The sequence below is a fragment of the Sarcophilus harrisii genome, chromosome 4 (genome assembly GCF_902635505.1).
Source record: "Sarcophilus harrisii chromosome 4, mSarHar1.11, whole genome shotgun sequence".
Lineage (NCBI taxonomy): Eukaryota > Metazoa > Chordata > Mammalia > Dasyuromorphia > Dasyuridae > Sarcophilus > Sarcophilus harrisii.
Window position 1 is genome coordinate 117927169 of NC_045429.1, and position 22402 is coordinate 117949570.

Consider the following 22402-nt stretch of genomic DNA (forward strand, 5'->3'; position numbering starts at 1 on the left):
AGACAACTTTCCTATACTTGCTAAATTACCTTGACTCCTAGAATTCTTTATTCTTTAAGGTAGCAAATAAACGAAAACCAAATTAAGTTATCATTTAGGAAACACCTGAACAAAATGACATAAATGAATACAATAGGCTATAATAAAATATCATGTAATAAATCACAAAAAAATTCAGTGAAACTTAGGGTAGATTTGTATGAATTGATTAAGACTGAAATATAATTAAAAGAACATTCACTTACTATAATGTTAAGAATAATAAATACTAGATGGTCCCTTACTGAACATGGCTCATTATGGATTATAGACTCTGTGGGTCCATGCAACATTATTCCCAGCTTCACCCTAAGCTTCTGTGTACTAAGGTAAATAAACAAAGGCATTTTTATTATCCTCAACCATTTGGACTTAAATCTGGGAGATAAGCATTTTTCAGGCAGAAGAGAGTCCTCAGGCAGCTTATATAATAATATTTGTGGGCATCTAAGTTAAAGTCTTGGAATTAGGCCTGTTTTCAGGAGGCCCTTGATTATCCTAAGAATTCCTTTTCCTGCTTTTGTCTTAAGGCAGGCTTTTAGGCATAGATCCCTCTACAAGTACAGAACAAATATCTATTTGTTTTGGTGATAAATGTCCTGTTGCCCTAGCTGTAACACAGAAAGTTACTCATTTCCTACTGTTCTCTGAACTTCCACTCTACTTCCTATTATCATAAAAGAATTCTTATTATTTAATAAGGAGTATTAACAACCTTGAATTTCATCATTCATCCAGCCTATGTGAGGGCTCCATTTTAGAGTTAACTTCATTAGTTCATTTGGCAAGCAGTTTTTAAAAGCACCTAATGTTCATAATGTATAAATAAAACTGGACAATGTAAAACGCTTGTCAAACTGAACATCTTCCATGTGTAGCTGTGACCTTGGGAAAAATCCCTTTGTTTCTCAGGGCTTCATTTCTTTCTCTGTGACTCTAACAGGCTTTCTGGGCCAGACCTACTTATTCAACAATGAAAGGTTCACAAATTATTCTTTGGGGATACTTATTGTGGTTGTATTAGTGGAAATACCCTAAATTATTTTCTTAGTGTAGTCAATCAGCCATTTGTCAAATACATTGCAAAAGACATTTTTGCTCAATTAGGATTAGGTAGAATCCCCTTTTCCTTAAGATTTAGTACATATGAAGAGCTATCAGATGCTGAATCAGTCTTTTTGTAATATGAACACCTAAACCTTATGAGATAACATTAAAACAATTTCTCACACTTGTATAAACAGCATTTATTGTACAGAGCGCTCTGAGGAAATTTGACAGTTCTGGTCTCAAAAGAAGAATATGTACAGCCAAGCTTTCTCTCTATTAATACATCTATTTTGTCCTGCAACACTGGAAAGAGGGAATGTGTGGCACAAAACAAAAACAAAACCCTTTTAAGTTATAAATCAGAAATAAACACTTTTAAAAAGGTTTCATTTTATGGTAGAAATATAAAAATTATGATTTATGGGTGAAAGTTAAAACAAACCCCCCCAACAGTGGAAGTAGTTTTTAACACTTAGTAACACAGTTTTTGTCTTTTAAACTGACTTGTGAATTACAATCGAGGATAAAAGTGTTTTAAATCTAAACATAAATAAAATGGACAGTGCTGCTCCAAAACAGCCCCATAAAAGCAACTCACAGTAACGCCGCATAGATGTTCTTTGTAGGAAATAATACAGTTTCTTCAGCAGTGCCAGGAAATAGGCACTAGAAAAGTATCTAAGTGTTGCACTTTGCAACTGAAAGTTCATTTCACTTCCGTGCCGTATACAATAACACCATGTAATGTACCAAGACAACTTGTAAAAAAAAATACAAATGTGAGAAAAGTTACGTTGTTTTCCTGAATCCTTTTAGAATAGGATAGATGTTTTCAAATGCTTCATAGATCTCTGCTCTGACCTTAGCACCTAAGGGATTGTGAAAGATAAAAGAGAGTTGTTTAAAATACATCCTGTAAACATTCTATCCATTCGTTCATTCATTTATTATTTTGCTCAGGCAATTGGGGTTAAATGACATGCCCAGGGACACACAGCTAGGAAGTGTTAAGTATCTGAGGCCAGATTTGAACTCAGGTCATCCTGATTTCAGGGCTGGTGCTCTATCCACTGTGCCACCTAGCTGCCCCCTCCCCCCCAATTTATTTATTTAAATACCAAGCGGCAATTTACTAAGTGTCGACTGTGTGCAGGCAACTATATTATTTTATTTATTGTTTATTTTTGCTGAGGCAATTGGGGTTAAGTGACTTGCCCAGGATCACACAGCCAGGAAATGTTAAGTATCTGAGGCCACATTTGAACTCGGGTCCTCCTGACTTCAGGGCTGGTGCTCTATCCACTATACCAACTAGCTGCCCCCTGGACAAATGTATTAGGTGTGATTAGGTATTACCCTCACAGAACCCACAGTCTAATATGGGGACAACTCCCTCCCCCATAATTCAAAGAGTCTCAGTCTCTCTCACATAGACACAGATGCTTACACACATGCCCTACACTTATTTTGGACTTTCTTACTTCACTATCCACTGGGTACCTTCCCACCATTCTTTAGCTTCCTTTTGTGTACTATATCCCACCACCATTAGACTGAGTTCCTTGAGTGCAGGGATTATCTTTGTCCTATTTGTATCCCTACTGCTAAGTATAATGCCTGTCACATAGTAGGCACCTAATAAATGTTTATGAACACAAAATCTATGATAAGTGTAACAGAGACAGAAATAAAAAACTATGCAGGGAGGGGAGAACACCAGGGAAAAGCTTCATGGACAAGGTGCCATGTAAGTTGGGTTTTGGAGCAGGAATTCTATACTTGGGATCCATAAACTTTTTTATTTTAATTGTGGTAACTATAGTTCAATATAACAGCTTCTCTTTCTAATCCTATGTATTTTACTTGAAGCATTTAAAAATTATTCTGAGAAAGGTTCCCCTGGCTTTACTAGATTGCTAAAGGGGCTGTGTTATGAAAAGTTTAAGGGCCCATGCTGTAGAGAATGCAAAAGACAAAGAGGAATAATTCCATGAGCCAAGTGAGGAAGACCAACATGTCTAGGGAATGACTGAAGCAGAAGACTACACAGGGGAATAAATATGAACTAGTAAGTGCTAGTAAGCAGGGTGGTAATTTATAAAAAGTTTTGCTTATCGGATTATGACTTTAAAATATTGTCAATAATCTTGGCCTCAGAGAAGACATGAGGAAATGTTCCTTGTTTCCTTCTTTGTAGGAATGAAGGATTATAGCTATGGAATGGGGGCCGATGATATCACTGAGATCAACATATTGAATGGTTTTGCTTAAAGGTTTCCCTCACCTTGGTTAAAGAGAAAATGCTCTAAGCATAAGAGGAGGAAAGGGACATAGCTATAAATGACTAATGATTTTTAAAACAAAGGGCATCAAAACTTCAAAATAACACACTACCAAAACAAAACACTTAAAACTTTTTTATGCCCAAGTAGATTTTTAAGAGACAAAGTTATTTTAACACATCAATAACTATTTTCAATATTAATCATTGACCATTAATCAATGGTTGGCTAACCATTAAAACTCTAATATGCCATTTTTAACTTACCAGTTAACACAACTTTTCCCGAAACAAAAATAAGGAGGACAATTCTGGGCTTGATCATTCTGTAGATTAGTCCAGGAAATAACTCTGGCTCATAACTGAAGGAAAAGAAAAAAAAAAGTTTAGTAATTATATGTGACTTCCCCTATTAGCCAGTATTGTGAAGGTCTAATTCTAACATTTACACTTAAAATTTTTGAGTATTATTGTTAAATTCACTTATTTGCAAATGCCTTTATAATTTTCCCAGATCTATGAAATTACTATTTTTCAAAAATCTGTGAGCATAAAAAAATATGTGTAGCAGCTATTTTGTTGTGACAAAGAATTAGAAATTGAGTGTTTACCCATCAGTTGGAGAATGGCTGAATAAATTAGTATACAAACATAATGGAATATTATTGTTCTACAAGAAATGATGAGCAGGCTGATTTGAGAAAAGCCTGATAAGACTTGCACGAACTGAAGCTAAGTAAAGTGAGTAGACTCAAGAGAACACAGTATACAGCAACAAGAAGATTATGTTGATGATCAAATGTGATTAACTTGACTCTTTCAACAATGAGGTGATTCAAGGCAATTCCAACAGATTTTTGATGGAAAGAGCCATTCACATCCAGAGAGAGGACTATGGGGACTGATTGTGGATCAAAGCAAAATATTTTCACTTTGTTGGGGTTGTTTTGTACTTTTTTTTTCTTTCACCTTCTGATCTGATTTTTCTTCTGCAGCATGACAAATATGGAAATACATTTATTTAGAAGACTTGCACATGTTTTAATTTATTGATTACTGTCTATGGGAGTAGGTGGGGAGGAAGGAAGGGAAGAAACCTGGAATACAAGTTTTTGCAAAAGTGAATGCTGAAGTCTATTTTTGTATGTACTTGAAAAAATAAAAAGCTATTAAAAAATCTGGGAGCACAGAGATATGAACAAGGAATGAACAAGACTCCCAGTTGAATATAAAAGTTAAGGGAGAAGAATGAATCAAAATTTTTACCACTTTTCAACATGGGAAATCTTAATAGACGTACTGAAAGCAGACGGAGATGTTAGGTGAATATAATATTTAAAACTTTCAACAGTTTTAAGTATGTGTAAAAAGAGGGTGCCATAGTCATATCTATAAAATGCCCACATTAAAGCAAGAGAACAAAGATGAAGAGTCAGTAAAGGAAATAGAGAAAAGTTTAGAGAAGAAAACACAGATTAATTTTCCTCGCCACAAAAGGCAGAACTAGGAGAAATGAATTAAAATTCTCTTGAAGAAGACAAGCTTAAAAGAAGGATAAACTTCCTAATTATTAGAGCTCTTTAAAAAAGAGAAGATGCTGCTCTCAGAAGTTGTTGGTTTCCCACCACTGGAGGTTTCTAAGCAGAAGCAAGGTGACTAATTGTATGTATTTGTAAGAGAGATTCTCATTCAGGTATGAGTTGGAGAAGCTTGTAAGTGTTTAGGAATGGGTAGGGAGACAACTGATGCTGGAGATGGAGAGAAGGAAAAAAATTTAGCATTTGTGTGGGGATTCAATTAGAGAGAAAATTAAGAAGTCTTTCAAAGTTATGGACTCTGGAGGTAGTCAAGGCAGCACTTGTAGCAAAAATCTGAAACTGGAGTCAAGAGTTTCGAATCAAAGATTGAAGGGAGGATACGTAAGCCAGTCACTTAACCTCAGTGGTCCGTTTTCTGTAAAATGAGGGTATTGTATTAAATTACACACAAGACTCTTCCAACAGATGTTAGTTTAAAGTTATGAACAAAGTCACCATGTGGTTTGTGAGGTGGGAGAAATATTATGTAAAAAATATTTCCCCTTTCTCTTATTGAGACAATAAGGCATATATCATCAGACTTGTAATGTCTCGACTAGCTCTCTGGAGGGCCTCAGGATCAGTAAGAGTCAGGATTAATCAAAGTTCTTGGTCTTTAGAGTCTCCAACCTCTCTCCTTCTCGTCCTGCAGACAAGTGACTCTGACTTCTCTCCCTCAGCCCTCCGATCCTTGCCTACAATTACCTCACCACCAAACATTTAGCAAGCACCAATGGTGAGGAGAGCCATCACATCACCCTCTCATCTAAATATATGTATACAGAAATATTATCTCACATTGAATAGATGGTTAGCCTTAAGTGTTCTGCTATCTGATTCAAGCATACCTTATTAGAGTTTTAGCCCTCTACACAGACCTATTGAAAATGCTGGTTTGTTTTACTTAAGATTTCTTTATTATAAAATAATATTTTATTTGAATATGAGGGTGTCAATGAGGAATGATGGTGATATAACAAAAGCACCAACAACTTTTTAAAAAAGGATAAGAAAGTCAAAACCATTGTCCTATAGGTAAGTGATTAAAGGACATGAATAAATGTTTTAAAAATGAATTATAAACTAATAACCATCATATGAGAACATGCTCCACTGCACAAACATAAAGAGAAATGCAAATCAAAATAATCTCAAGGTTTGATCTCACTTGTGCAAGTAGATCAAAAAAACAGGAATAGTTAAAACCTTAGTAACTACTGTTCTCCAAAAGTTGTAGAAAGATAGAAACATAACAGGATTGCTCATGGAGCTGTCAATGAGAACAACCATTTTGAAAGCAATTTAGAATTCTCAAATAAATTTAAATGTTTATAAGTTTTGGCTCAAGAGTTTCCACTGCTAGGTTTGTGCTCCAAGAAACTCAATGATAACCACGAGAGTTCCCACAATATTTTACGGTCAAAATGTTTATAGCAGTACTTTTGGTGATAACCAAGAATTGAAAACAAAGTGCAAATTCAGATAAATTATTAGCTAAACAAATTGTGGCATGTGAATGTGATGAAATATTATGCTGTAAGACAGTGAATTTTGATAAGCATGGAAAGATTTATTCAATCTGATGCAGAATAAAGAAAGTTACACATACAAATACAACAATCTAAATGGAAAAAACTACAAAACAATCATAAGTGAATATTGCAAAATTATAAAGAACAAGGATAGCCCCAAAATAAAAGTTAAGATACCCATATCCCATTCTTTTGTGGAGGTAGGAGCCTCAAGGCTGTAGGACACTGCATATATTTTCAGATTTTTTTTCAATATACTGATAGATTTTACTGTTTTTTTTTCTTTCTTAAAAAAAACAAAAAACAAAAACTTTAAATGGAATGGCTCTCTCAAAGGGTTACTGGAGAAATTTTGGCAATTAAAAAAAAGGTATCAATAAAAACATTTAAAAATAAAGACATTAAAACTAATGAGGATGAGAAAATGAAAAATCATATTTTTGAGGGGCCTCCAAAATGAATACTGAAGTTCTTGGACATGTCAGCAGAGAACTAGTGGTTAAAAAGATTGTGAAATGGGTACCAGGATCATAGAGAAACTTGGAAGTATAAAGTAGGTCAGCAGCAAGCAGCAACAACAGAAGAGGGGAGTAGAGACAGACATAGATAACTAGCCACAGCTCAAATGGCAGTGAGAGACAGAATGATACAAAAATGGTCTGGAAACTTCTACACAAGGAATAACCTATTCTTTCTTCTAGCTATCTGAAGTAGAAGGAGTAGAAAGAACAGCCTTTGATGAATGGAAAGTGAAAGATGCTAGGGGAAAATTTCAAAGATATAGTGAGTTAGGTATAATATGTTAAAGATCATTATGAGTAAAGTATTTTGTAAAATTGTAGGGTATGTGAGTTACTTGTCCCTTAAACATGTTTTCTTGCCTGAGAACAGCCTTTATCTACTCCTATTCTTTAAAGTCCAATTAAAATGCTGCCTCTTTTTTGAAGGCTTGACTGATCATTCCTGCCAGAAAACACCCTTCCCCTTCAGATTTCACAAGGCATTTTGATTTGCATCTATCTCTATGGCATTTTTCATGTATTATGTATGCCAGTTGTCTGTGTTGATCTTATATATCCCCATTACATTCTGTAAGAGCAGAATTGTAACTTAGACAAAATTTGTACATCCTCCAGAAGCATACATAAGATGATTTACATTTTTATATAATAAACAACATGTATTATACAAGTATATCAAATACCTTCAGTATGCTGCTGGAGGATATATAAAGATTAGATAACATATCACATAATTCTAAATACACAATAATAGGTATAATCCTATATATCACATAGAATTAATATCCTTATTGAAATGAACGAAAAAATAATTTTAACAAAATCCAATGTCAAAATATTTTCTAAATAGAACTAAAAATACTTCAATCTATTTTTTTTTTTGGGGGGGGGGGGGAAGAGGGTTGATAATGATAATGGATATCTATGATGTTAAAGACAAAAGAAAGGATATTTGTTTTTCATCAAGTTCTAGTTGTCAAAATACTATAATTCATTTTTCTTTAAACTTTTACAACAGGCACAGGTATTATTTTATTATTTAAGGTATGAGAAATATAATAAAAACCTGCTAAAGATATCAATTGGACACAAATGAAAGGATCTCTAAATTTAAAAATCTTTCAAATATTCTTAAGAAACAATTGTGATACTTAAGTTTTCCTAAATTTGACATGAAAATTTTAGTTTGTCTGTAATTAATTAAATTATTCTAAAAATATGAGGCACTGATTGAGAAGTTTAGGCAGTTTAACAATTACAACTGACTTAATAAAAAATATTTTGTGCTTCTAAAATGATCAATTTTTATTACTTTTAAAAATCAGAACATATGTGAACATTAAACTGCATAAACAATGATGACCTCCACCTACAGAATTTTACCATACTTTAATAAAACATACATCTCTCTTATTATTATTATTTTTTTACTGAGGCAATTGGGATTAAGTGACTTGATCAGGATCACACAGGCAGGAAGTGTTAAGTGTCTGAGGCCAGATTTGAACTCGGGTCCTCCTGACTTCAGGGTTGGTATTCTTCCACTACACCAACAAACTGTCCCCCACACACATCATTTTAAAGTCGATATGAATCAGAGTTGACTTTTGGCAATAAATGAATATAAGCTTTAAAAAGATTTTCCCAAAAATGCTTTGCAGCATCTGACATTGCTCATATATAGAATCATTTCTATAATGTGGATTTTCAATAAATAATTTCTGTAAATCAAAGCTTCCAACAAGTCCAATTCTAGTTTTAAATTTCATTAACTTTTCTCTTCAAATCTCTCATACTGCTTTCATTCATATGTAGTTTATAATCAAAGGTGAAGAAATCTCCTTTGGTAATCTACTGGCAACAAGACTAATGGTGATACCAAATTGCTTTATACAAGTCTGCCTTTAATAACAGGAAGGTTTCTTATTTCAGTGCAAATGTTGGTACACTGTTTATCGTCTACTTATCTGATATACTGATCAGATACAACTTTCCTAAAAACTGTTTTTGCTATAGGTGAGTGGCAAAATGGCAAAGACTTGGCCCCTTTAGGATTTTTCCCCCCTATTCCTACTCTACAAATTTATTTTCCTATTAGAAAAAACGATGTGGCAAAAACTATAATGGTGAAATCAAATTGATTCCAATAAAAGGGAATTCTGATTTGAGGAAGTGGACTAAAAATTGAAAAATTAGCTGGTGAGCATGGAAGATTTATAAATAGCCCAGGCAGCAAATAAGAAACTTAAACTTTTTAATACAATTACAGGTATTAGATCTACTTTGGAAACATAGACTTCAATACAAGTTCCTTACATTTTTCTCCTTACCTGCTAAATTGTTGATGTGTCAGTACCAGCCCTTCTAATCTTATGGGAAACTTTACATCGCAGCTGCCCACCATATTTTGAATCTTAAAATCCAAGAACTTGGCTGGAAAGCCCAATTTTTGTACAACTCTGGCATATTTTCTGGCTGCTAATCTGGACTGTTCTTCACTGAGGAGGGAAAAAAACAAAAAAACAAAATTATAGCCCCAAATAATCAAAAGATGATATCAGGCAAAAATGTACTATAAAAGAGACAAAATGTCTTATGTGGCAACTTACCATCAACAATTTATGATAAAAGCAAATTTTAACTGTTCTTTAATATTATCATGTTAGAAAATCTGCCTTAAGCTTTGGCCCTTAACAAAAGTATGAAAATGAGGTCAGTTTCTGTGTATACCCTTTGATCATTCAATAGTGTCTTTACTGGGTCTGTATTCCAAAGAAGTCATTAAAAAAGGGAAATATTCCAAAAAATGTTTATAGCAGCCCTTCTTGTAGTGGAAACTGGGTAAATTCCCCACTAGATGGGAAATGGTTGAATAAATTATGGCATATGAATATAATAGAATATTATTGTTCTATAAGAAACAATCAGCAGGATGATTTTAGAAAAGCCTGGAGAGAATAATATGAACTGATACTAAATGAAGTGAGCAGAAATCAAGAAAACATTGTCTTTATCCAAAAGCCTACTCTGCCTGTGGTGTCAAACATAAATAGAAACAATCCCTGAAGCAGCTTATTGACTTAGAAAACACAAATATTATCTATGTTGTATATTTTTATTTTATTAAGCATTTCCAATTTACATATTATTCTTGTTCATATGGGAATTTCATACCTGTTTTGTCCTGTGGAAACAAATAAAGACCACAGAAAGTAAAAACAGAATAGTTTTTTCCCCCAACTTTACTTTCTGTACGAGCAAAAATCAACATGTCCATAATAATATTTTCCTTTTTGTTTTTTCTTACATACTACCATGCTAACGAAAACATTTTGTTATGGCCAGATTTTGTTAGGAAAAGAAGGGCCAACACAAGTACTCACATCATAACTATTGCCAAATACAAATGAAGGGGAAAAGGACTGTTTTACAGTATCTATTAATGATCATAGATTTGTGATAATGATAATCAGAAAAAAGTGGTTATTGCCTAAAGTATGATTTGTGCCCCAAGACCTATTCAGGTAAAAAATTTTCATAATAAAACTAAGAGTTTTTTTCCTATTAAAATAATCTTCCTTTTTCTAGCTAGATTTCTTTCTAAGCCCAGATTTTCTCCATTTACTTTAACTAAAATAAAAAATAGCAAGAGAATGAATCTAGAAGCAAATAGCAGAATCCAAGTATCTATTAAATGAGATATTAAAGCAATGTCATTCTTTGTACTAAAAAATTTTTTGGACAAGTTAGTTTTCATAGAAATATCATTTATGTTATATGCCATTGGTTTATTATTATTTTAAAATGAATATTTGTAAGCATTTATCAACCTTAATTCTAAATATGGTAAATATTGATAGATATAAACCACATAACGCACAAAACCCTTTGGGATTCTTAATTTTTAAGAGTACAAAGGAGTCCTGACACTGAAAAATTTGAGAACCACTGACCTAGAGTTTAGAAGCTAATTTGACTAATAGAATGATATTAAAACATCAAAGAACACATTTAATTCATCCTAAAAGCTTTGAAACCCCAGGGTTCATGATCTTTTTCTCAAGTGTTCACTATGAGGAAAGTGATGGCTGCTCTTACCTTTTAGCCCCTGTGCATACCATCTTCCCAGAGCTGAAAATAAGGGCAGTAGTTCTTGGCTCTCTTATTCTCATGATGACTGCAGCAAAACGCTAAAATGTTACCAATAGAAAATTCTTAATAATGTTACTGAACAGCAATTCTAAACAATGTAGAGCTTGACTTACAAAGCACTCTACCAAAATGCCAATGATTCTTTCTGGTCTTATTTTAAATGACCTTTCTGAAGCTAAACAGCAATTAGCTGGAGTTTTAGTGATATGAATATTATCATTTTTAATTTTTCACATTGGTCCAGTGTATATTTTGTTTAGGTCTTATTTAATTTTTTAAAATGTCTTTCAACATTTCCTAAATCTCTTCCTGTCCCTCCCAAATACCCATTTTTTATAACAAAGAATTATTTAAAAAGAGACACAAAAACACAGTAAAAGTGACCAATACATTGAAAAAACAAATCTTATACAAAATGTTCTATAACCATATTACACTGCCCGCCCTCCCTCCCCCCCTCCCAACTCCCATCTTTATAAAGCAGTAGGGGGAGGTTTCTTCTCACATCTTTTTCTTTTCTTTGGGGCCAAGTTTATTCTTTGCAATTCTGCAACATTTTTGTTTGTTTAGTACTGTTCCCCACCATTTACAATGTTGTAGTCATTGTGTATAGTTTCTTCTTATTTTATTCTGCAATATTTCATGTGAGTCTTTCCATAGATCTCTGTGTTCACCATATTCATCTTTGCTACAAGATGTCTTTTTTGTGTCTGGGAGCCTAGCAGAGTCTCAATTAAATTTTTTCAAGATAATGATTTTCAAGACATTGATAAATGTATGGAACAAGTGGCAGTCTCTACTTTGGTACTCTATATGTGTGCAATTTCACTTTAAAACATATCAGCGCAAGACAGAAAGAATGAAAGTTTCATATTTACCACTGACTTAGTACCAGTCTTCATTTATGGTAAGGAAAATCTAATTTATGCCTCTAGAAGAGTTTTTTGGATAGGCAAGTGAGTTAAGAAAAAGAAAATAATTTGAGTTTTCAGAATATTACTTATGATCTATAAGAGTTTTATTTGTAAATTATATTTTACAATATCTACTATTAAGTACATGGCAATTCTCTTACCCATTTTAAGCAAAGGCACAGGAGATCCCCCAAAAGCTACAGTGAATCTGTGACTTAAGCTAATAACAAAATTCTGAATATTTGTCGACTTTTGTTATTAAACTGAAAAATATTTCTGTTCAAAGCCTCAATCACTTTATATATATAAAGGAATATTCTGGGCTTTATTTTGGAGATTTAAAGAAAACTGAAAACATGACTTAAGTTCCTCAATTCTGGATTTATTGTATTTGAATTCTTTTGTTTTGAAGTAAGATGTATTCTGATATAATTTTAACTTTTGAGAGTATTAAAGCAGTTTTTTACCTTGGGATTGTATTCAGCATTTCGGGCACGAAGTGCAATGGTTTTTAGATCAAGTTTACAGCCAAGGTTCACTGTGGATACAATGTTCCTATAAGCAATTTAAAGAGAAAATATGAATAATTTAATAGTCAATAACAAGAATGGACTAACATACAAAATGGACTTGGATTAACAGTTGCATAAGAACACCAAACTCCTGAGCCCTGATAAAAAATTACCAATGAGTTTCGTCTGAATGAAGAAGACAAAAGAGAACATTAAACAGACTACTTGTTCAAAAACTGGAACAATACAAGTAAATAAGGAAGACCAAATTTATTTTCTAAAATAAACTAGATTCAGGCTTTATGTTTCTGTCTTCTATTTTAGAACTAGTTTTTTACTGGGCTACTTCAGACCAAAGAGAAAAAAGTTTATCTGTGAAAGCAGTATTGGAGGAATAAGAATATTTAAAGCAATCTCTGATCAGTAGGCTAATTTTAATTACTGACTATTCAGGGGAGTAAACAAAGGATCCTCTTGATTCCCATTAGTTCAAGTTCACACATTCAATTTAATTCAACAAATATTTATTTAGTGCCTTCTAGGCAGTGCAAAATTAAAGGAAGTCAAGAGGGGAAAAATTCCTTGCAGTGGCACTTAACATATGAAGAATGATAATCTGTTTACTAAAGGTCATTTACAAAGGTTTCTTTTAGATTTGTAAAAAAATAAGCCAAGTTTAAGATATTACTATGGTTACCTCTAAAATGAAAACATAAAACTTCAAAAATATTTTCCCTACAAATTCAGAGGAAGAAAGTAGATATACACTAGACAAACACACTTACTGTAGCTGTGGTACAATTCCAGAGCTTTCAGATGCAGGTGTGGCTGGTGTAATGGGAGTCATAGGGGTCATTGGGGAAGGATACAAGGGTGTAGTGCCTGGCAGAGGTGCCGTGGTAAGAGTCTGTGAATGGAAGAGCTGTGGGGTTTGGCCAGAAGTTCCCTGGGTTGCTTGTTGAGATGCAGACTGTTGGGCAGCTTGTTGTTGCTGCTGCTGTTGCTGCTGCTGCTGTTGCCTTTGCTGCTCTTCTAGAATAGAAAGACTGCTTGTGCTTTGGACAGGCTGGGGAGTCAGTCCTGTACCATAGGGCATCATTGGGCTAAAGATAGGAATTCCAGGAGTCATGGCACCCTGAAGAGAACAAGAGTAAAATGAGTTATGCAGGCATTTGGCTGAGAATATATGGTTTGACTGGCATTCAACATTAGTAAAATATAGGGGAAAAAATGTCCTCATTTTAATATTCTGCATTTTCAGTTGTAGTTATAAAGAATTCATGCTTTGATATTCCTTCTAATTCTGAGACGCCAAGAACAAATAAGAGAATGCTCTTTAAAATTACCATAATTATTACTCTCTATTCAAAAATGCCTAAAAAAGTTAAACTCTAATCCCTCACAAAAAAGGTAAATCAAGAATTTTCCATCATTGATATGAATATACTGCAATTCTAAAATACTTTGTAACTTTTCAAGTCATACGCATGTAGATTATTTCACATGAAGGCTAGTCATGAACAGCATTTTAATCCCCAATTTTACAATTAAATAAGTCTCAATTTCCTCAAAATTAAACAGTTGTTAATGGCTACTCAAAGAAGTTTAGAACATCTAGTTATCTCTGTGCTCTACTAGACTATAAATATTAATAAGTGATAGACATCAGAAATTTGTACCTGTAATTTATATCAGAAAGTATGAAATATTCCTATTTTATAGGACAGAATATTTCTGTTAAATAGTTTCTGCCACCCAAAATACTGGTAGAAACAAGACAAACTAGAAACAGGGGAGGAAAAAAAGGAGCCACATACTAAAGTTCTAACAGAGTACATGCATTTTCCTATGTTATTAACTTTCTACTTAAGGTTTTATAAACATGTACAGCATGCAGAACAACCTGATTCACACACCATTTGGAGTTGATGCAAAGTAATTTTTACTACTAGATTAAAAAAAAAAAATAGACCTGTGTTTAGGATTTTTAAACATAGTTTTAAGGACAAAACTAGAAAAGTATCTTTATCACAAGCTTTTAAAGATCTGACTATGATCATTTGGTAAACTTCTAGGATTTATCCAGAAATCAGATATTCCCTTTACAAAACAAAAACAAAAAACTTTTACCATTTTGAAATAAAATCCTGATTATGACAAAAGCTTTCATAATTTCTATTCAAAATCTGGTGGAGTTGTCTGAACAGTTTACAACACAAGGTTCAAACAATAAATGCAAATCCATGCCAATATTTCAACAATCCACCTCCCTTCCCTCCCTCTTACCTGTCCCTTACAATGCAGCTTTCTACCCATGGTCCAGCTGTATTACCTGAGGAGAGGCCAAGCCCTGGGCATAAGGCGGCAAGCTGTTGTTTTGATCCATGATGTTCACTTCCTTCTTAGACAAACCAAAGAGTTCCGCTCCTTTTGCTTCAGTTTGTCCTTCAAAGCATCACAAGTATTTATGTCTTAGCTCCTTTCAAAACTCTTTAGGTTATATCCACTTCAAGGAAATGTGATGTCTCTTGGGGGGAAAAAAATCTGGAGTTTAAATGGAGAAACAATGTGAAGTAAACAATATCTTAAAGCCACGCCCCACAAATATCAACAATTAATGATGTATTCCTCTGCACCCCACAGTGTTAGGCGTCACTCTCTTTTCACATCTTCAAGTTTGCCATATCTATGACAATTTTTTTAATATTCTGCATTTTCAGTTGTAGTTATAAATTCTGTGACAGTTAACTTATATGCTCTACGCATGACAAATAAGGCACATACAGGTTGTGACCACTATAAATTTTTTTTTTTTAAATAGCATTCTAAGGCAGGTTACAGGCAATGTGTATTACCAGTCCTCCAATACTGAGCATCCAATACTTGTTGCTCTGTTACCTAGGACTTCATGACTATGATTATTTCTCAAGTACATATCCAATTAAAAATTATACATTAAACTATGTTTCTTTTTAATCTTTTAGAAAAAAGGCTACAACTTGTTTTAGGATTATAGTATACACTGTGAAGGGGAATAGGGGTTATACTAAAGAAAGCTAGGAAATAAGCTCTAGGAAGTCTGGTGAAAATAAGAAAAGGAGTAGCCTAGTCATTTCTAGCCTAGAGTTGGGGATGGGCTTAGAAAGAAAAGATTCTAAGAAGAGTGCCAAGATCTTTTTGCTTTCATAATGGCCCATAAACTCTTTAATTTGTGTCCTTAGCACAGTGAAAGATTTGCTAAATTTGTTACCATGGAACTCATTTAAGTCCCTAAATATCTCCTGCTTGAAAGAGAAGAAAAAGACAACCATTTTAGGGCAGCCCCTGGACCAACTGGAAGTCCCTTCAATTAAAAGAATGCACTCCAGAGGCAACTAGATGCCTCAGTAGATAAGAGCACTAGCCCTGGAGTTAGGAGGACCCAAGTTCAAATAAATCTGACCATAGACACTTAACACTTCCTAGCTGTGTGACTCTGGACAAGTCACTTAATCCCAATTACCTTAAAAAAAAAATGCACTCCTTTTTCAAGAATATCAGGAACTATTACTAAGTTCCTAGTATCACAGAAGAAGACATCAATTTATTGTAGCAAGGACTGTTCTTGGATCCCAGTTTTGCTCCTGATTATCTGACACAAGTTACTGACACTTTCTGGGAATCAGTGTTTTCATCTGAAAAATATAGGTGACTCCCTCTCTCTACACCTTAACCTATTATAATCTGGATATTTACACTATATTTCAAGTTTCCAAAAAAGAGCAACTTATCAAGATTTTAAAAATATTACTTTATGCTATTTATAAAACCTTTGGAGCAATTTAAGTTAAAAAAAAATGCTTTCACTAATGCTTCAACTTATTTTGCTTAATATTGCACACAGGCTGATATTGTCACTTCTTGGTATACTACTATCCTAACTTTAAGCTTATACTATAACACTAGATAGTTAATAACTATTAATAATGTTAGCAGTATGACTGATGAGGAAGGAAGGGATATTAGAATGGTAAAAACTTGACAGGACTTGGTAACTTACTGAATTCGTGGGATGAGAAATAGTTTAGCTGCTAGGTTCAGTGAGGTTCCATGCCGAGGTTTAAGAATATGGTATTACCCATCAAAATAAGAAAATTGGGAGGCCTGGTAAAGTTAGGGGAAGAGAAGACAGATTAGTTTAGTTTCAGGCAGATCAAACTTTAGATGTTGTGAGGACATCCTGGTATACAATGTCTGATGTTTAAGAGTCACTTTAGGATGTAGAATTTGAACTCAAGAGAGCTATTTGGGGTTAGATATGGTGTTCAATCAAAAGATTCTGGAGACCATGGTTGTATCCCCTTTTGTTTTTCAGTCCTGTTTGATTCTGTGATCTCATGGACCAAAATGTCCATGGGGTTTTCTTGGCAAAGATACTAGAGTGATTTGCCCATTTCCTTCTCCAGTAGATTAAGAGAAAGAGAGGTTAATTGACGTGTCCAGGGTCACAAAGCTAGTATCTGTTAATTGCAAAAAAAAAAAAAAAAAAAAAAAAAAAAAAAAAAAAAAAAAAAAAAAAAAAAAAAAAGGCATGATAAAAAACAAAAATGGTAGGGACTTAACAAGCAGAAGAGATTTAAGAAGCGTTAAGGATATATAAATACATCCAAGTAACTATGTAAGAAAGATCTTAGTATCTCTAGAGTCACACATCCAAAAGAATGAAGTCAAATGGGCCTTAAGAAGCATTCCTAACAATAAGGCTAGTAAAGGTGTTGAATTACAGCTGAGTTACTTAGAATACTAAAAAAAATAATGCTGTTAAGCTACCTTAATAGGCAAGGAAATTTGGAAAGCTCAACAGTGACCACTATATTGGAAAAAAAAACAAAACAGTTCATGTTTCAATCCTAAGGAAGGAAAATTCCAATGAATATACAAATTACTCAACAACTGCACTCATTTCACATGCTAGTGAAGTAATGCTTCAGTCTGCAAGCTATACAGCAGCAATATGTGAGCTGAGAATTAACCGAAGAGCAAACAGTCTGGCTTTAGAAGAAGAAGAAAAAGAGCCAAACTGCCAACATTTTTGCTGGATTATGGAGAAAAAGCAAGGGAGTTCCAGAAAAACATCTACTTCTCCTTCACTCATTACATTAAACCTTTGACTGTGTGGATCACAACACAATGTTGCAAGTCCTCAAAAAGATGGGCGTATCAGATCATTTAACTTGTGTCCTGAGGACATGTAAGTGGACCAAGAAGCAATGGTTAGAACTGAATATAAAACAACAGATTGGTTTAAGACTGGAAAAGGACAATGTCAGAGCTGTATAGTGTCCCTTTATTTCACTTACATGCAAAGTAGATTATGCAAAATGCCAGTCTGAATGAATCAAAAGCTGGGATTAAGGGTGCTGGGAAAACCTTAGATATGCAAGATGATACTACTTTGATTGTAGAAAGTGAAGAGGAATTAAGAAATCTTGATGAAGATGAGAGGATAGTATTAAAACTGGTTTTAACCTTAAATAATAATAAAAAAAAAAACCCTTAAGATCTTGGTAACTGTTCCTATTATTTCCAGGCAAACAGAGGGAGAAGAAATGGAGGCAGTATCAGATTTTATATGCTTGGGTTTAAAGATCACTAAAGGCCATGAAGTGCCTTAGTAGGAAAGCTACACCATATCTGGATAGCATATTTAAAAAGCAAAGCCATCACCTTGCCAACAAAGTTCTGTATAGTTTTACCAGTAGCAATGTATAATTACAATAATTGGATAGAAGGAAAGCTGAGTAACACAAAATCGATGCTTTCCACTGTGATGCTGGAGAAGACTTTTGAGAGTATCCTTGGACAGCAAAGATAAAATTAGTCAATACTTAAAGAAACTTATTAATACTATTTATTGGAATGTCAAATATTGAAGCTAAAACATAAATACTTTGGTCACATAATGAGAAGATGGGACTTACTGGATGGAAAAGGAAATGGGAACAACAGAAGGAAACAATGAACACAAACTTGGAACAGACTTCAATAGATAGTGGAGGACAGGGGGGGCTTGTAGTGTTCATGTAGGGTCATGGGGTTAATGAAGTGTTGGACATGACTAAATGACTGAACAAGAACAACTGATTTCTGATTCCAGCCCCAGTACTCTTATCTACTGAGTCACTTAGCTGCCTACTGTATCCCTGGCATAGTATTTTTCATATAGTAGATACTTAATATAATATGAATTGAATATGTGAAAAATACATAAACATTTTAAATTAATTTTACTTATTAGCAGTTCTTGATTACCAAGGATTTCTTAATGGGAAAACTCAATTTAAGAAGTAGTTAACATTTAGCATGAACTTTATACTCTTCTAGGAAGTGAGAATGATTCAACTCAAGCAAGCTTAGTCCTATCAGTCAATATTAATTAAATACTTAACATGTGCTAAAGAAACAATCGCTCAATCACAGAGAAATTTAAGTCGTGTTTCAACTTGGGCTATCACAGTGGCATAGAAATTCAAGCCCCATAGATTATGGGGTTTTGGAAGTGGCAATTATTCCCTAAATTTTACAGTATTTCAAAGAAATCTCTCCAGCAGGATGTTAATGTTGAGATTTTTCACAACAGGGAACCTCAGATTTCTGCCTCAGTCTGAAAATCAATGTTGATATATATACACTTTGGCATTCTAGCGAGAGTTGGTTTGGACAAGTAAAAAAGGTTGAATAGAATTTAGGATAATCCCAAACTTCTCTGAGATAGAAAAAGAAAGGCCAGAGGAACACATTTACTTTGTTCAATCACTTGCTAATCTCATCAGTTTCTACAATTATCTCTATTGTAGAAGATTCTCAGATCTAAATACGCTCAACCCTAGTCTTTGCCTTGGCTCCCCTAGCTTCAAGAAATATTTACTGGACATTTCAAATTGGCCGTCTCACAAGCATCTCAAACTCAAAAGGTCCAAAATGGAACTTTTCTTTACCCCCACTAACCAATCTCTCTTCTGAGCTTTCCTGTTACTATGAAGGGCAGCCGTCACACCAACTTCATTCAGTTTTTAGTCACCCAACCCCACAGATGTAATTACCTCCCAAATCCTGTCTTTTTAATCTTCATATTATCTCTTCTACATGTCCTCTTCTCTCAACTAACAGAGTCACCACCCTCTTGGATGGATTACACTAGGCTTCTAATTGGAATGTCTCAATTATCTCCCCATTCTCCACACAACTGCCTAAGTGATCATCCTAAAAGCACAGGTATCACCATGTTGTTAAATCATGTCTGCCAAGATCCCATGGACTATCATAACACACCCGTACTTTCCATGGGGTTTTCTTGGGTGAAGTGATGTTATTTCAGAGGTTAACTGACTAGCCCGTGTCAAAGAGCTAGTGCCCTCAGGCCATATTTGAATTTAGGTCTTCCAGATTCCAGGTTCACTTCTACATCCAATGAGCCATAGGAATCATGTCAAGTTTCCAAATCAATAAATTCCAGTGATTATTACCACTAGGATGAAATGAATTGTTTCTTAAAAACTCTTCACAACCTATCTCCCAATTAACTTTCCAGTCTGCCTAAACATTTTGTTGCTGCATAGACTCTAAGGTCCAGCTACAAGGACGCTCTCTCTCCTTCAGTGCAATTGCACTAGCAATCCCCTATAATTGAAATGCTCTTCCTTCTCACCTCGGGGGGGGGGGGGGGGAGGGGGATCAACAGCCAGCTCAAGTACCACCTTTTTTACATGATGCCTTTCTCAATCTTCCCGGCTGCTACTAAGTTATCTTGAACCTACTTTCTCTCCTTACTATGTGGTCTTCCCCACTGGAGTGTAAGTTTTTTGAAGGCGGGGCTGTTGTCCATCTTTCTTTCTCATCCCCAAGTTCATCACAGTTCCAAACATCAAGGAAGTCACTTAAGCGCTTTGCGGATCGATCCAGTGATTTCATTAATATAACAAAAGCACTCGCTCAGGTTTAGAAAACTCCATCAATTCAAAACAATCACCTCCAGATACCCAGAAAACGTAGGAGAGCTGCCTGGGGTTACTAAGACCGATCCAAGGTTACAAAGTCGCCAACAGTCAGAGGCAGCACGGGAATCCAAGTTAAGACTCGCATCTTATCGAGATTACCGCCCAAGCAAGCCGGCAGCAGCGGCGGCAGGGATGCCTCTTCCACCCGTCACCTGCACGTGTGCCATCTTTCCTCGGGACTTTCGTCCCGCTTTGGAGAGAGTTACCGGGAAGCAGCGCAAACCCCAGCAAAGCACTGGGCCGGGGAACTGGGAGAGAGCCGGCGGGGAGAGGACCGAACCGCTAGCGGCCGCCGCATCCAGGGCCTGGTGCGCTGCGGCCGCGAGCTCTGCGGAGGACCTCGAGCCCCACGCCGGTCGTTCCAGCAGCGTTCCCCCCCCCACCCCCTTCAGCCCGCGCCCCCAGCCGCCTCCCGCGCGCCCGCCAACCCTCCTCCCATCCCCCCTTCCCTAAAAGCAGTCAGCGCGCTACACGGCGGCCGTCGCCTCGGCCGCCCCCCCCCCCGATGCCAACCTACTAGCTTTTTCCCAACTCTTGACTCTCCAGAAAAGGGAAAATCAAAAGGAAGAATACCTTGAGTCGCTGTGGCCACCGTCGCGGCCGGTGGAACCGGAGGTCGACCAGAGACAGTCTTTGCGCCCGCCACGGCGACCCGAACCTACCCGGCCCTCCTAACCTCTCGGCGCGCCGAGTGACGTCACTTCCGCCATCTTTTTATTTAGCCTCACTCTCATCTGCAGCCTTTAATTTGCAAAGCCATGTTTAGTGCGGGCAGGAATCTAACTTCCGGAAATTCTTACTCGTGACTGGTAGTGGGCGGTGCTAGGACTTGTAAGGGCAGAATTGATGGGTAAGTTCACTATTCTAGTGTTGACCTTTGGTGGTTTTTTTTTTCTCCTTTAAGCATCCGGAACGCTGCTGACATACTCACCACTTTTCTCACCCGGCTTTTTCTAGAGAGGCACGTGTTCAGGACAACCAAACCCATCAGTCGAGCTGTATCCTTCCTATTCTGGGTACTTACATCTTTCCCGGAATAGTGGTTTTCAAACTTTTTGTTAGCCACGCCCCTCCTGCAATTTATTAAATCACCAATCCACTCTTCTTTTCTTAAATTAATTCAAGCAAACAATTGCCTTTGTAAAGCAATGAAAATTGCTACCCCCCCCTTTTTCAAAAAATTAATCAAGCACAAAATTGCTTTAATTCAGGTTTTATACAAAAAAAAAAAAATACAAATAAATTACTGCCGTACCTCCTCTTTTCATAAGCAAAGGGCCTTAGATGAGATTTTACACAAATCGAATTAAGAAATTATTACACTATTACAATTTTTATAACAATCTTAATATTAATTGTACAAAATCTTTAACATCTAACTTTCAACCCTAACAGGCCCACAAAAGCTGTGCTACTGTATCATTCCCTTCTCCAATAAGAGGCCTTCTCTGATTTGGACCCAACTATATTGTTTCAGAAGTCCCTGTAGGATCCTAGCTTTTAATGAGACTCTTCCTTTTCCTGCCCTCTTTAACTAATTACCCCCTCCTCCAACAAATATATCTATGGTTTCCCCTATTTTATGGAATTAAAAGGTTAATTAATAATGACTTGCATTTATATAGCGCCTGAAGGTTTCAAAGTAATTTACAATGATCTCATTTTATTATCTTTTTTTTTTTTTTTTAATTAAAGCCTTTTATTTTCAAAACACATGCATGGATAAATTTTCCACATTGACCCTTTACAAAACCTTGTGTTCTAAATTTTCCCCTCCTTCCCCTCTAG

General features: G+C 35.4%; 1 protein-coding gene across 10 annotated transcripts; it reads right to left on the reverse strand.

The window, feature by feature from the left end:
* Positions 1–1148: 1148 nt before the first annotated feature.
* On the reverse strand, positions 1149–21340 carry TBP (TATA-box binding protein). Of its 10 annotated transcripts, none has more exons than XM_031937447.1 (9): positions 21188–21337; positions 16618–16721; positions 14865–15122; positions 13364–13713; positions 12534–12621; positions 11099–11190; positions 9331–9498; positions 3638–3732; positions 1149–1958 (listed from the first exon to the last, which is right to left on the reverse strand). In XM_031937447.1, exons 3-9 carry the CDS (start codon positions 14892–14894, stop codon positions 1879–1881), a joined length of 903 nt encoding a protein of 300 aa, XP_031793307.1. In that variant the 5' UTR covers positions 14895–15122; positions 16618–16721; positions 21188–21337; the 3' UTR covers positions 1149–1878. The 10 variants fall into 10 exon arrangements, with proteins under 10 accessions (XP_031793307.1, XP_031793301.1, XP_031793297.1 ...); XM_031937441.1 differs by having other exon boundaries at positions 14911–15122; positions 21188–21324; XM_031937437.1 differs by having other exon boundaries at positions 14911–15105; positions 21188–21323.
* Between the last annotated feature and the right edge of the window lie 1062 nt (positions 21341–22402).